Genomic DNA, 13,543 nt, shown 5'->3' with positions numbered 1-13,543 from the left:
AAAAAAAAAAAAAAAAAAAAAAAAAAAAAAAAAAAAAAAACTTTCAAGAAGCCACAGAGGAAAAAACGTACCTTATCTATAGAGAAGTAAGGAAAGAATTACATTAGATTTCTGCTCACAAACTATGCAAGCGAGAAGATCATGTACTATTGAAAGTAAAAATCCAGCCGGGCACAGTGGCTCACACTTGTAATCCCAGGAATTTGGGAGGCTGAGGCAGGTGGATCATTTGAGGTCAGGAGTTTGAGACCAGCCTGACCAATATGGTGAAGACCCATGTCTACTAAAAATACAAAAAAAAAAAAAAAAAAAGCAAATTAGCCAGGCATGCTGGCACATGCCTGTAGACAGAGCTAATTGGGAGGCTGAGGCAGGAGAAATGCTTGAATCTGGGAGACAGAGGCTGCAATAAGCTGAGATTGCACCACTGCACTCCATCCTGGGAGACAGAGACAGACTCAGTCTCAAAAAAAAAATAAATAAATAAAAAGTAGAAACTCACCAACTTAAATTCTACATCCAATGAAATTATGCTTCAAAAGTGAAGGAGAAATAAAGATTTTCTTATACAAAAATTGAGGAATAGATTGCCTTACAAAAAAATGTTTTAAAAAAATCTTCAGAGAGAAGGAAAATTATGTAGGTCAGAAACTCAGATCTACAAAAACTGACAATTGGAGAAGGAATTAAAGAAAATAAAATGTCATTAATTTATCATATGCAAATTTATCTAACAAATCATAATCTGTTCAAATAGTAGCAATAATATATTTGGTGATTACAGGTTGTGAATATGTAAAATAAATTATAGCTATGATATAAGGGATGAAAGAGAGCAATTCAGAACACTCTGTTATAGGGTATTTAAGCTGCCTGTGAAGCAAGTGTATATAGCGTTATTTGAAAGCGGGCTTTGGTTAGTTGGACATGTACATTGCAAATTGTAAGAAAAACACTAAAAATTTTTAAGAAATGTATAACTGATATGCTAAGAGAGAAGAAAAATATCAAAAACATAACATGTTCCATTGAAATCAGAGAAGTTGGTGGAAGAGAAGGAACAAATAAATGAAATGAAAACTGAAATCCTTTCCTCTAAGATCTTGAAAACAACAAAGACACCCACTGCCACCACTGCTATTTAACATAGTACTGAAAGTCCTAGAGCAATCAGACAAGAGACAAAAAATAAGGACAATTGAATTGGAAAGGAAGAAGTCAAATTATCCTTGTTTGCAGATAACATACTCTTATCTTTGGAAAAAACAAAAACAAAAAAAACAAAAAAAAAATATTAAAACTGATAAATTCAGTAAAGTTACAGGATACAAAATCAACATACAAAATCAGCAGCACTTTATATGACAGTAGCTAACAATCTAAAAAAGAAATTAAAAAAATAAGTAATCCCATTTATGATTGCTACAAATAAAACAAAATACATAGGAATAAACTTAACCAAATAAGTGAAAGATCTCTACAGTGAAAACTATAAAGCACCAAAGCAAAAAATTGAAGCGGGCACAAAACATGGAAAGATAATCCTTGTTCATGGTTTAGAAGAATCAATATTGTTAAAATGTCTATATTTCCCAAAGTAATCTATAGATTTAGTGTAATCCCTATTAAAATACCAATGGAATTTCCACAAAAATGGCAAAAAAAATCTTAAAACTCATACGGAACCATAAAAGACCCAGAATAGGCAAAGCTATCCCAAAACAAAAACAAAAACAAACAAACAAAAAAACCGGAAGGAATCACATTACCTGACTTCAAATTATACTGCAAAACTATAGTAAACAAAGCAGCACAGTATTGCCATAAAAACAGACACATACACCATTGGAACAGAATAGAGAATCCAGAAATAAACCTATAGATCTAGAATGAAATCATTTTTGACAAAGGTTTCAAGAACATACACCAAGAAAAGGACAGCCTCTTCAATAAATTCTGCTGGGAAAACTGGATATCCCTATGCAGAAGAATGAAACTAGACTCCTATCTCTCACCATATAAAAAATCAAATAAAAATGGATTAAAGGATTAAACCCAAGACCTCAAACTATGAAAGGACTGCAAGAAAACACTGAGGAAACTCTGTAAGACATTGAAATTGGAAAATATTTCTTGAGTCTTGAGTAATACCATACAAACACAGGCAACCAAAGAAAAATGGGCAAATATCACATCAAGTTAAAAAGCCTCTGTACAGTAAAGGAAACAATCAACAAACTGAAGAGAAAATCCACAGGATAAGAGAAAATGTTTGCAAACTATCAGCCTGACAAGGGATTAATAATCAGATTACATAAGAAGCTCCTACAATTCAATAGGAAAAAAAAATCTAATAATCCAATTTAAAAATAGGCAAAGGTTTTAATAGATATTTCTCAAAAGAATACATAGAAATTATAAACAGGCATATGAAAAGGTGCTCAGCATCACTGATCATCAGAGAAATGCAAATCAGAACTACAATAAGATACCATCTTATCCCAGTTAAAATGACTTTTATACAAAAAACAGGCAATAACAAATGCTGACAAAGATGTGGTGAAAAGGGAAACACTCTACACTGTTGGCTGGAACATAAATTAGTACAATCACTATGGAGAACAGTTTGGAGGCTCCTCAAAAACCTAAAAACAGAGCTACCATACAATCTAGTAACCCCACTGCTAGGTAATACACACAAAAGAAAGGAAATCAGTAGATAAAAGAGACAGCTGCACTCCCATATTTACGGTAGCATTATCCACAACAGTCAAGATTTGGAAGCAACCTAAGTGTCCATCAACAAATGAATAAAGAAAATGTGGTACATATCACAACAAAGTACTAGTCAGGTATGAAAAAACAATGAGATCCTGTTATTTGCAACAACATGGATGGAACTGGAAGTTGTTATATTAAGTTAAATAGCCAGGCACAGAAAGACAAGCTTTGCATGTTCTTACTTATTTGTGAGAACTAAAAATTAAAGCAACTGAACTCATGGAGCTAGAGAGTAAAGGCTGGTTCCCAGAGGCTAAGAAGAGCAGGGGTGATTGGGAGAAATTAAGATGATTAATTGGTACAAAATAATAGAAAGAATGAATACAACTTAGTATTTGTTCGCAAAATAGAGTAACTATTGTAAAAACTAACTTAATTTTACATTTTAAAATAGCTAAAATTATATAATTTGATTGTTTGTAACACAAAGGATAAATGCTTGAGGTGATACTCTATTTACTCTGATACTATTATTATGCATCGCATGCTTGTATCAAAATATCTTATTTAACCCATAAATCTATATATACCTACTATGTACCTACAAAAACTAAAAATTAAATAAAAAATGAAATTAAAAAGGAGCAAAGAATAAGGACAATAAATGAAAAATAATAACCATAATAAATATTTATACAATGCTCACTTTAGGCATAAACGTTCTAAATATACTAGTTAAACGACAGACTGTCAGAGCAGATAAGAAACAGCATCCAACTATATGTTATCTACAAGACAGATGGATACACTTGTCAGTAAGCATAGATATACTATGCTAGCATTAATAAAAAGAAAGTTGGAGTAGGTATCATAATTCCAAACAATGGAGATTTTACAGCAAAGAAAATTGTCAGGGATTAAGGGGGGGCATTGCATAATAATAATAAAGAGATGAATTCTTCAATAAGACATAGCAATCATTAATATGTGTTATCTAACAACAGAGTGTCAAAATCTATGAGGCAAAGTCTGTTACAAATACATACAGACAAATTTTGTACTATTTTTGCAGACTTCAACACTCCTCTCTACTAATCGACAGATCCATCAGGAATAACATCAGTAAGAACATAGTTGAACTGAACAGCATCATCAATCAATTGGATATAACTGGTATTCATAGAATATTTTATCCAACTACAGCAGAGTACACATATTCTTCTTGAGCTCACATAAAATATTCAAGATAGGCCATATTTCTGGGCTATAAAACACACCTTAACAAATCTAAAAGAATAGATAGCATACAACATGTGCTCCCAAGATACAATGGAATTAAACTAAAATTAATAACAAAATACAGAACCCCAAAATACGTGGAGATTAAACAAGATATTCTTAAATAACACATGGATCAAGAAAATCTCAAGAGAAATGCAAAAATATTTACATGAAAATAATGCAAGTTATCAAAATTTGTGGAACAAAGAGAAAGGGAAACTGGATGTATTTAATAGCAAAGAAGAGAGATCTCAAATAAGTAACCTAAGTTTTCACCTCAGGAAACTAGAAAAAGAAAAGCAATTAAATCTAAAGTAAACAAAAGAAAATAAATAATAAAATCAGAGTGAAAATCAATGAAATTGGAAAGAAATCAATAGAAAAAAATCAACAAACCAAAAGTTTGTTTTTCGAAAGCACTCTAGCCAGGTTAACTAAGAAAAAAAAAAAGAGAGGATAGAAATTAATACTGGAAACATAAGAAGGATAATCACTAATAATCCCATAGCTATTAAAAGGAAAAAAAAAAAAGGTATTATGAACAACTCTATGTCCCTAAACTTGATAATCTAGATGAAATCAGCCAATTCCTTGAAAGGCAAAATCTAGCAATACATACAAAGAGAAATCAGTAATATAAACAAGCCTAAACCTGTTAAAGAAATTAAACCAGTACTTAGTAACTTTCCAAATTAGAAAGTACCAGGTCCAGAGGGTTGACTACCAAACAATCAAGGAAAATATTTCACCAATTATCAACAATTCTTTTCAGAAAATGAAAGCACAGAAAATACTTTCCAATTCATTTGATAAGGGCAGCATAACCCTAACACCACAACAAAGACATTACAAGTAAGAACAACAAAGACCGACATTTCTCATAAACATACATGCAAAACTTCTCAACAAAATACTAGCAGTCAAATCCAACACTATATAAAAGGAATTATACATCACAACTAAATGCGATTTACTTCACATATACAAGGCTGGTTCAACATTTAAAAATCAATTAATGTAATCTATAACATAAACAGGCTAATAAAAATCATATAATCATATCAATAGATGCAGAAAAAGTATTTAATGAAATCTAATGCTTATTTATAATGAAAATTCTCAGAAAACTAGGAATGAAGGGGAATTTCCTTGACTTGATCAAAAACATCTACAGAAAAACCTATAATTAACAAAACACTTAATAGTGAGAGCGTAAATTTCTTTCCCAGTACAAAATAAGAATGTCTTTTCTCATCACTCCTGTATAACACTGTACTGGAAGTCTTAGCTAATGAAGTAAGACAATAAAATAAAATAAAACAAAATATATTAAGATTGGAAAGAAATACCAGCAATGCACAATTGGAATATGAAATTAAAAACACAATACCATGTATGTTAGTACCAAAAAAGGTAAATTAATACAAATCTGACACAATATGTATAAGATATATATTTTTTAAAACCCTGCAAGACTCTGACAAAATCAAAAAAAAAGATTTAAATAAATGGAGAGCTATCCCATGTATCTGAATAGGATGGCTCAATGTTATCAAGATATTAGTTCTTCCCAAATTGATCTTACATTACATGTAATCCCAATCAAAATCTTGGAAAGTTATCTTATAGATATCAAAAAGTAGTTCCAATGTTTATATGAAAAAGCAAAAGATCCAGAGTAGTCAACACATAGAGAAAAAAAAAAATTAGAAGACTGACACTTCTCTGCTTTAAGATTTACTATAAAACTTCATTACTCATAACATTGTATTACTAACAAATAATAGATAGTAAAATAGAATAAAAATTGAAGGCATAGAAATGGACCCATACCAACACAGTCACCTGATCTTTGTCAAAAAAGCATAGGTAATTCAATGGAGAAAAGATACTCTTTACAATAAATGGTGCTGGAGCAACTGAACATATAATCTTTTTTAAAAGAATGCAGACATAGACCTTACATCTTTCACCAAAAAACCTCAAAACAAATCATAAACCTAAATATAATACATGAAACTATTCAATACCTAGAAGAAAATATAAGAAAAAAATTTAGTTGACTTTGGGTTTAGCGATTTTTTTAGACAACACCAAAATGAATGATCTTTAAAAAATATTGAAAAGTGGGACTTCATTAAAATTATTTTCTCTGTGAACAACACCATCAAGAAAATGAAAACACAAATCACAGACTGTCAAAAAATATTTACAAGACACATTTGATAAAGGACTGGTATTTAAAATATGTAAATAACTCTTAAAATTCAACAATAAGAAAACAACTCAATTAAAAAATACACAAAAGATTTGAATAGACACCTTATCAAAGAAGATATACAGATAGCAAACATGTGTGTGAAAAGATGCTCAGGATCACATGTCATTAAGGAACCGCAATTTAAAACAATGAGATACCATTACACACATATTCAATGGCAAAACTCCAAAACGCTGACAACAAATGCTGGTGATGTGACACAACAGGAACTTCCACTAATTGCTGGTAGTAATGCAAAGTGGCACAGCCATTCTGGAAGACAGTTGGGCAGCTTCTTATAAAACTAAACATACTCTTGCTATACCACACAGCGATTGCACGCCTTGATATTAACCCAAATAACTTGAAAACTTATGTTAAAAAAAATAATAAACACATAAGCTTTTATAGCAGCTTTATTCAAAACTGCCAAAACTTGGTAGCAACCAAGATGTACTTCAATAGGTGAATGAACAAACAAACTATAGTACCACACAATGGAATATTATTCAGTGATAAAAAGAAATAAACTACCAAGTCACAAGCAGACCTAGAGGACACTTAAATGCATATTGCAAAGTGAACTAGGTCAACCAGAAAAAGCTACATATGTAATTCTAACTATATAACATTTTTTAAATAGGCAAAACTATGGAGACAGTCAGTAAAATGATCAGTAGTTGCGAGGGAGAGAGGGAGGGATCAGTAAATAGAGCACAAGGGATATTTAGGGCAGTAAAACTATTCTGTATAATATTGTAATGGTAGGTCCATGTCATTATTCATTTGTCAAACCTATAGAATGCACAATACAAAGGATGAATCCTAATGTAAACTATAGTCTTTATGTAACAGTAATGTATCAATATTGGCTCATCAATTGTAACAAATGTACCTGCTGCACACTGAATTGTGTTTCTCCAAAATTCAAATGTTGAAACTCTAACCTCCATTTGAATATGGGAACTTTCTAATGTAATAAGGTCATGAGAGTGGGGCCCTCATGAGTGCCCTTACAAAAAGAGACACAGAGTGCTCTCTTTTTCTCTCTCTCTTTCCTACCATATGAGGACACAGCAAGAAGACGGGCATCTTTAAGCCAAGAAGAGAACCTTCATCAAGAACTAAATCAAGACACACCTTGAATTTGGACTTTCCAACCTCCAGAACTGTGGAAATAAATTTCTCTTGTTTAAACCCCCAAACTATGGTATTTTTATAACAGTCTTAAGTCAGTTTGAGCTGCTGTAACAAAGTATCAGAGACTGGATGGCTTAAAAACAACAGCAATCTATTTCTTATAGTTCTAGAGGCTGGAAGTATGAGACCAGGGTACCAGCATGATCACATTCTGATGTTATCTCTCTTCTAGCTTGCAGTCTGCTGACTTCACATTGTATTCTTAAATGGCAGAAAGAGAGTGACAGGAAGCTCTCATGGCACACTAATCCCATCTATGAGAACTGCATCTTCAAAACATAATTACCTCCCAAAGGCCCCATGCCTCCTAAAAACATTACACTCAGGGTTAAAATTTCAATACATAAATTGGGTGGGGAGGGGAAAACACAAACAATTTGAACTGTATTATACACTCGCTGTTCGTGTATGTAACTATAAAATGTTTGTTTATGAAACTATCACACGAATGCCAGATGTTAATAATAGAAAAAAACTATATGTTGGAGACAGTAAGGGGGTACACAGGAACTCTCAGTACTTTCACTCAATGTTTCTGAAAACTTAAAAATTGATCTGAAAAATAAAGTCTATTAGAAAATAAAAACATTGCAAAAATGGGCAAACAAAATGAAAAGATTCCATGAAATGCTCACTTCAGCAATACAGTATGGAATAAAGAGAAAACAATGTACTTACTGAATCTCACACACAGTCAAACAAATTGTATGCATCATTTGCTTAATCTGGGGTTCAAAGAAGTCAGCATTAAAAAGCTGCAAATCACTCTTCAATAGACTTGCCAATTTCAAATGGAACAAATCATAATGAAGCATCAAAGATAAAATATTCTCATTTATGAAGTCAAATAGAAAAAAAAATAATCATCATATTACTTTGTTGATAAACAACAATGGTAGTCTTCTGGGCATCTCCTGGCCAGCTATGGATCCCAAGAAGGCAGCAACTGATGAGAATGATTAATTCTAGGTACAAGCATTATGCTGTTTGGCAATTTAAGTACTACTAAAAGGCATCTTAATTTGGAAGAAACTTAGTTATATACGAATGTTTCATTTAAGACTTTCTGGAGAAAAATTAAACAAATACTACTTTCAGTATATTTCTGTGAGTTTATGTCATGCTTTAGACTATAATTTAAAAATAAAACAATTATAAATTTGAAACCTAAGCTATTGCTTTTAATAGTTTATTTCTTCAACAGTAGGTCATTCTAATTACTGCTTGTGCAAGTTAACATCTTTATCAAAGTAATTCCAAAGAAAGCACTCTTGGAACAACTTTTTGTTATTATTGCTAATATAAAAAACGTGCAACACAGATGTCAAAGAATATTGATAATAATGAAAAGAGAAGTAAACAAATAAAATAAATTTTTAAACCACAAATATTTTGAAAAACAAAATTATTTACATAATTTACATCCCAAATTTGGAAGTGAACTTGAATCATTATGAAAAGTCCCTTAGTCTTCCATTACTGTAGTAATGGCAGACCTATTTTTATACTGTATAAACATGGAAATATATGACTTACCCTATATAATTGCACTACTAATCACACAAGAATGTTAGAACATTGCTTGGTATAAACTACACAATTTCCAAAACTTTCCACTGAAATTAAAAATGTCTTAAATGAAACTTCTCAAACCCAAATTATAAACCTGATTATCATTTTTCATTTGTAGAAGATCATTAAAAGCGTTATAAAATTGTACTATGAAATATTTTAGGTGAATCAAATATAAACGTCAAAGGTCTCCTACCTTAACATGGCATTTTGTCCATCACTTCTTGTACACCAAACCTGCCGGGTTTGATAACCTATCTCTATTGCCCAAGGCTTGGAATGGTGATGTGCTTTGTAACTTTGATGTTTAAAAGTGACTTGCTCACTTGAATCAGAACTAAAATCCAGAACAGTTCTTCCGCTTGGATTAATTTCTTTAAGATGAGGCAGTCTGCATTTACTCCATGGTCCAACTTTAAGGCTAAATGTATATTCCTCTTCCCCAAGAGGACAGGAAATGGGAGCATCACAGGCTCTTGACTCAGTCAGATTCGGACACTGCAAACCACCAAAGAGAGGGGGAGCTATGACCGTGCGAGTTCTATGCTGTAATTTTTTCCCACATCCCTTGCTACAATTGGACCATGGTAAGAATTCAGACACCACACAATCCCGGGGGCAAGGAATGAGGCAAGCTTGTTCTGTAGGAGGCTGAGGGGCAAAGTGTTCACATATTTCATTTGCAACTATAGTTCTGTTCAACTTCTGAATGCAGCGCACCGTCCGGTGCTGTAGTCCATGCTGAGCTGTCACACACTCTGCAGTCCGAGGCTTGACTTCGCCGTGGGCGTAAGGAACAAGCACACAGTGGTGCCAGTCAGAAACCTCCCACTGAAAGAGGTCACTGTGCCAGTCACAGACTCGGAAACAACTTCTTTCCTTTGGAGGCCTGTTGCTCTCACCACAGTTAGACAGGTGACTTGTCCACCCTTCAACATGAAAACACCACACTGCCCGACTCTGGACTCCTCCAGGACCACAGTCTCCTGTACACCTTCCCCAGGGACCTAAAGGCAGAAAAACAAGGATGTCAATTACTGAGAGATTACATTCAGCAATTCACAGGAAAGTAGAAGTCAATTAACACACTTCCCAACACAACTAGTATGAAATTATGAATTTTGGTGGAACGGAGACAATATAATTTAGTGGTTAAGAATGTGGACACTCTTGTTGAAATAAGAATTCCATCAGTAATGTAAACTTGGATAAATTACTTCAACTTTCTCAGCCTTAGAAAATTCCTTACCTATATAAGGTAGAAGATAATAAAAGCACTGACTTGTAGAGTTGTTCTGAAGATCACTGATATAATGTATCAAGTAGACAATACAAATTTAATAAATGATTGGTACCATTATAACTACTATGTCCCAAAGCCTGTCCAATACCTAACTCAATACTCTCTACTTAGGCGGTGTTTCATCTAAAAGAAAAGTCCTAGAGCCAGGATTTTAATAAAGTATATCAGGACTGTGATGATCCTAAGGCACTTCAGACCCTGAGAGGCATATTAATTTACACAAGTTCTCTTTCTTTCCCCAAATCTAACCAGTTGCCCCAAATGATGTTTACTTACTCCATGAAAAATATTTTCATTTGTATCCACTTCATTTGTAGAAACAGTAGACATGTACATAGTCACACGCATTTAGAAAGAAACATATACATCCCCAGAGAAGCAGGTTATCTGCAAAGCAGGTTATTGCATTTGGGGCCACATGCTACAATGAGGATCTGCCACTTTAGTAGGACAAAAGGATCGGGTTCAAATGCACCTGATCATCTCAGTTCTCCCTCACATTCCTATTCTAGCCATATACAAGTGGCATTGTTGGCAACAGTGTGTCAGGTTACAGTGTCAATGACTTCTGCCACTTTGTGAGAGAGATTAAAATAGAAAACATACTAGAGACTTCTCTTGCTGAAACAGGACAGGTCTCACTGGAGCAGGTCTCCTTTCATTACCAAAATGCCCTTGAGTTTGCCCACTACCCTCCTCTAGCCTGTTGTCCCAGCACAGACTGCTCGCAGTATAGAGAATGAACATTGCAAACAATGATCTTAGCACCGGCTGATTTAATCAGCTACCCATAATTCTGGTGATGTGTTCTTAGCTTACTCACAATTTTGTACTTCGCAAATTGAGATATTTCTTGTTACTTGAACACGACTGGGAGGCTCTCTCTGTCCTGATGTTTCAGAGAAGTTTCAGTTTAAGTATTCTATTCATTGTCCATTATTTCAGACTATTCATACCAATTTTTATTATTGCCCCCAAATTCCCACAGTTATTCAATAAAAGAATATTTCAAAATATATATAATCATGGCAATCTTTTAAAATAGAAAATTAGCCTTGAACGATATAAAACAGTTACTGGATAAAGTTAAAGGAATTGTTTTATTTTTAGGTAGAGCACTGTGAATTTTTTTAAGTAATGACTGTTAGTTTATCTCTATTTGTTTAGATATTAAGCACACACACTTTTCTACTCAGGATTTTTTTGTGTGTGGATTAATGAAAGCAAGATCAGAAAAGTTGAGTTATTTCTGATCAATCTTTAAAAGTTAATAGTACATTTAATTCATTTAGGTTATCTTGCCAAGTGACTCTTGTTTTTACTTTTAAAGCATTTGACTATGGTATTCTCTTTATTGTTATTATTATTAAGTTCTCCACTTTCAAAATAAGCTAACTCTTTTTTGGTTATTTGAAATCATTATTATTTTAAACTTTAGAAATTATTATTCTTCCCTTAGATTTCACCTCCTCCTTCTTTACAGAATTTTACCAAATAATTACTTTGCCTTTGGCTAAGATCAAATGCAGAATTTTATCAAAAACAACATTTTTTTCTACATTATTGGAGAACAAAATATAACTATTGAGTAATTAAAATTGCTATCACTGAAGATGTTTCTTAGCTTAGCCATGATCTACTATTTGGACATGAGTTAATCTAATATTCACCCATATCCAAAATTAATATATGTTAATATTCCTTTGGATATGAGTAGAACAGGTAATTAAGGCGGCGTGTAAACAATTATTTTCCCTTCCTTGGCCTAGAAATTTAGGATAGTGGCTCTTGTGAGGTAAGACACATGCATGTTAATAAACATTGGTCAGGACATTTAGTAAGGCAAAGTCAAGCTAGAATAGTTCCTCCTTATGTTAAAGCAAACTAAGAGGACAACCAAAAAAACATGTAAATAATAAGCAAATGCAAACTGAATTGTGTACACATGGAATAAATGAAAAACAAAGTACAAACAAGACGTATGAGATGAAGACAAGATCTTTCAGCAATTGACCTATAGCCATTTGCATTTTTCAGGCATGGAGAGAAAAATGTGCTCCATGATTTATTCAGTTGTATTTGCCTATGAACTTTCAATATATACATGAGTGAAAATCACAGAGCCCTGAGGGGTTTTGCCATTTCAAAAAAAAAATGCATATTGAAGTAAAATGTAACTGGCAGTTTGCAAAATCTTACATGTCTTGTCCAAGTTCAGAAATAGAAGAAATAATTAAAAATGTAAGCAGTTGCATACAGAAGGAAGAATATTTTCTTTAACCACATACAAAAAACCTATTTGTATTACAAAATATGTATGTATTATATATTAACAGTATTCACCAATAAGCTAAAGAAATTCATAAGAAACCATGCTTGAATACCAAGAATTTTATATGCCTAGTGAACCAAAACAAACACCAACTAATAAAAAACAAAATTTAGAACAATTTAAGTATTAAAAGTTTGACTACTGATGTAGCATATCTCTAAACTATTAATAAAACTCATGCTGGTTGTTTTCTCAGAGAACACTTCAATGATGTAATGGGGACAGTAGTTCTGTATCTGTTTATCTGGAAAATCATTATGTAAAGAGTCACATATCTGCAACTTACTATCCTTTTTATGAGAGGAATATACTTGCTGTTGAATAATCTAAGTGTTTTAAGCCACATCACACATTAACACCTTAAAATTTTGGCTTAGAAGTAAATTTTTTGGACTTGGAAGGGTAGCATTGATGAACTCTCAGTTCACTTTCAAATTTAAGGCTCTGTGATTTCTCTTTTGTTCTGCCTGCGTTTTTGCAGGAAATGCAAAATGTGAATGCTGTAATGTAATATTCCTCTAGAAGTGGAAAAGTGCTGGCAAATTTTATCCTCTTAATCAAGTTACCTTTAACTGGATTAGTTTAGAGGCATGCATCACCCAATCTAAATCATCACATTTAATAAAGCATGCTGGATGCCTGAATTTTAGATGTGGTGTTCACTGAAATGCCTGCAACAAAAGAAAAAGGAGGCTCTAGAGGACAGAGAAAATAAACACACTCTCCACAGCTCTTGCACAGTACTGGCCACTATCTGAAGTGGCAACCCTGGTTTAAACTATGCATGCAAGAGGAAGAGAGGTTTGCTTTATTTTTCATTTTTCCCTGTCACAGCTTTTATTATCCTGACATTGTTTTATTTTTAACTTGGGCA

General features: G+C 32.9%; 1 protein-coding gene across 2 annotated transcripts in view; it reads right to left on the bottom strand.

Moving 5' to 3' along the window:
• The window catches only part of THSD7B (thrombospondin type 1 domain containing 7B), an 835,144-nt gene that overhangs the window by 552,504 nt on the left and 269,097 nt on the right, over positions 1-13,543 (bottom strand). For both annotated transcript variants that reach the window (XM_032286329.1, XM_032286330.1), the window contains exon 3: positions 9,231-10,041. In XM_032286329.1, the coding sequence (XP_032142220.1) occupies positions 9,231-10,041 (811 nt within the window). The remainder of the gene's footprint in view (positions 1-9,230; positions 10,042-13,543) is intronic.

The sequence above is a fragment of the Sapajus apella genome, unplaced genomic scaffold (genome assembly GCF_009761245.1).
Source record: "Sapajus apella isolate SASKATOON/1434 unplaced genomic scaffold, GSC_monkey_1.0 scaffold18, whole genome shotgun sequence".
Classification (NCBI taxonomy): Eukaryota; Metazoa; Chordata; class Mammalia; order Primates; family Cebidae; genus Sapajus; species Sapajus apella.
The sequence above is the reverse complement of the archived record's forward strand: the minus strand, read 5'-3'. Positions and strand labels throughout refer to the sequence as shown.